Raw genomic sequence first — 2,164 nt, 5'->3', positions numbered from 1 at the left:
GGAAAGGAAGGGAGATTGAATGTGGCTACTGGGAAGGCGACCTACCTGGGCAGCTAGCCTTGAGAGAGAGAGAGAAAGAAGATCTTGGTTAACATGATGTTGTACGTCTATCCATTCACCTGTTAGTCGGTCGATATCATCTATGGCTAATAAAGAAGGAAAGACAATATCTTTAGGTAGGAATTCATTCTTCTGCTTCCCCCCTCCTCCTCCTCCCCCTCTCTTCTTCTTCTCTTCTTCTTCTTTCTGCTGAAGAACTAGCCCGTGGCGGAAGGCTTGGAGAAGCTTCAGTTGATTCTTGAAGATCACACCGAAGGAGATCCGCGTCTTCATCTGATAAGAGAGAAACTTGAACAGAGGAGGAATCCCCTTCTTATCTGTAAAGAGAACCACCTGGAGAGGAAAGGAAAAGAAGGAGAAAGAAAGAACGAAAGAAAGAGAGGGAGGAAGAAACAATGAGTTCGAGGTGTATAAGGATGGAAAGGAAATAGAGAACAGAAAGAAAGAGAGAAAAAGAAAGAGATGAAGAAAGGAGATGCCAACAGACACTCACCCAGATAGACAGAGAGACACAGAATTAGAGAAAGACGAGAAAGGGAAAGAGACTGAGAGAGGAAAGAGAGAGAGAAAATGAGATACAGTCTTGAGAAAACAAGAAGAAAGACATGAGGGTTTAGACAAAAAGCATTGTGATGTACCACATGTACAAAGAAAAGAGAAGAAAGCTATTCTTCTTCTTCCGGCCACTCCTATTCGATCTCCTCTCATCATCATCGCTCCTCCTTAGCCTCTCTGAACTTCTCCTTTCTTTCTTTCCTTCCTTTGGTCCTTTCCATCTCTTTCTTACCTTCGGCAGGAGAGGGTCTGTAGCTATCCATTCCTCGAAGCTTCCATCTGTTAAGACGACGGCTGTGGAAGGGACATTCTCAGAGGCAAAACGAACTAAAGCCGCTGCAGTTCTAGAGAAGAAAAAGAGAAAGAAATGAGAAAGAGAAAGGAGAAAAAACAGAAGAAGAGAAAAAGAGAAGATAGGGATGAAGGTGAAGAAGAAGAAGAGTAAGAAGAAAGCAAGACATACATTCGGCATCTAGATATACCAGTGAGGGGTATTCATACTATCCTACATATATAGATAGATGAAGAGAGGTAGGTCGAAAGATTGAAGGGCGTACATGAAAGATAGAGAGACTATGAAGAGACAGATACACAGAAGAGAGATCAGTATAGACATATGTGAAGATGAAAGAGAATGAGAGAGAAAGGACGTAAAGACGAAAGAGAATGAATGACTGCCGCCATATCTTTTGTCGTGTGACTGAGTGAGAGGAACTCCAACACATGCACCTCGGTCTCACTCGTCTTTCTTTCTTTAGATCTTCTTCAAAAAAACAACGACTCTCTCTCAACATGTTTCTCAGGAGATACTTGACAGGAAGAAGAAATGACAGATAGCCCGGCGACTGCCTACATGCATGCATGCATACAGTCACTTCACCTATACCACAGCCGATTCCTCCTCATCAAGTGTCCTAGTCTTCCACACGTCTATCTGTACATACACCTCCTTCACATACTCTTCGCCTTCTATCACTAGTCTAACTCCTATTACTACTACTACTGTCTCTTCTTTTTCTTTTCTACGCTCATCTTCCTTCATCCATCCCCGTCTCAACAATGAAGCCCTCTTCTTCTACTCACCCTCCTTCTTCTTTCACAGAGATCTTTCTCTACTGAAAACATCTCAGTCTTTCTCCTTCTTCTTCTTGTTTCAAGTGTACATACATACATATCATTGTATAGAGACAGAGCAGTAAATCTCTGTTCTTCTCATTCTTTTCTTCATTATCTTCATGATCGTTCGTTCGAAATCCTTCCGCTTACACTCCCTCTTACCTTTCTCCTCGATACTCTAGAGGTTTTGCCTGCTTGTCTTTAGTTGGGTAGAAAAGTAACGTCGGATAGTGAGAGGCCTCGTCACATACTGAGAGATTTCGGAATCGCGCGCAATTGATCGCTCCAAACTGCATGCACCCCCAACCACTCATTCAGAACAACAAGGGGGGCGTTCCTATCAAACACTTGACACGAATCACGAAAGACCCTCTAAACAGTTCAGAAAGAGGGAAAGAATGAAAGACATAAAAGAGAGAGAAAGAAAAAAAGA

The 2,164-nt window shown here is 42.6% G+C and overlaps 1 protein-coding gene across 1 annotated transcript in view; it reads right to left on the bottom strand.

Moving 5' to 3' along the window:
• The window catches only part of CSUI_001589 (thioredoxin domain-containing protein), a 6,714-nt gene extending 4,551 nt beyond the window's left edge, over positions 1 to 2,163 (bottom strand). Inside the window, exons 1-3 of the mRNA XM_068061794.1 lie at positions 1,894 to 2,163; positions 848 to 959; positions 46 to 393 (exon numbers count right to left, since the gene is read on the bottom strand). Of these exons, the coding sequence (XP_067926228.1) occupies positions 46 to 393; positions 848 to 959; positions 1,894 to 2,045 (612 nt within the window). The 5' untranslated portion in view covers positions 2,046 to 2,163. The remainder of the gene's footprint in view (positions 1 to 45; positions 394 to 847; positions 960 to 1,893) is intronic.
• Between the last annotated feature and the right edge of the window lies 1 nt (position 2,164).

Source organism: Cystoisospora suis (genome assembly GCF_002600585.1).
Source record: "Cystoisospora suis strain Wien I chromosome Unknown contig_642, whole genome shotgun sequence".
NCBI lineage: Eukaryota > Apicomplexa > Conoidasida > Eucoccidiorida > Sarcocystidae > Cystoisospora > Cystoisospora suis.
Note: the sequence above shows the minus strand (reverse complement) of the source record. Positions and strands in the feature narration are given on the sequence as shown.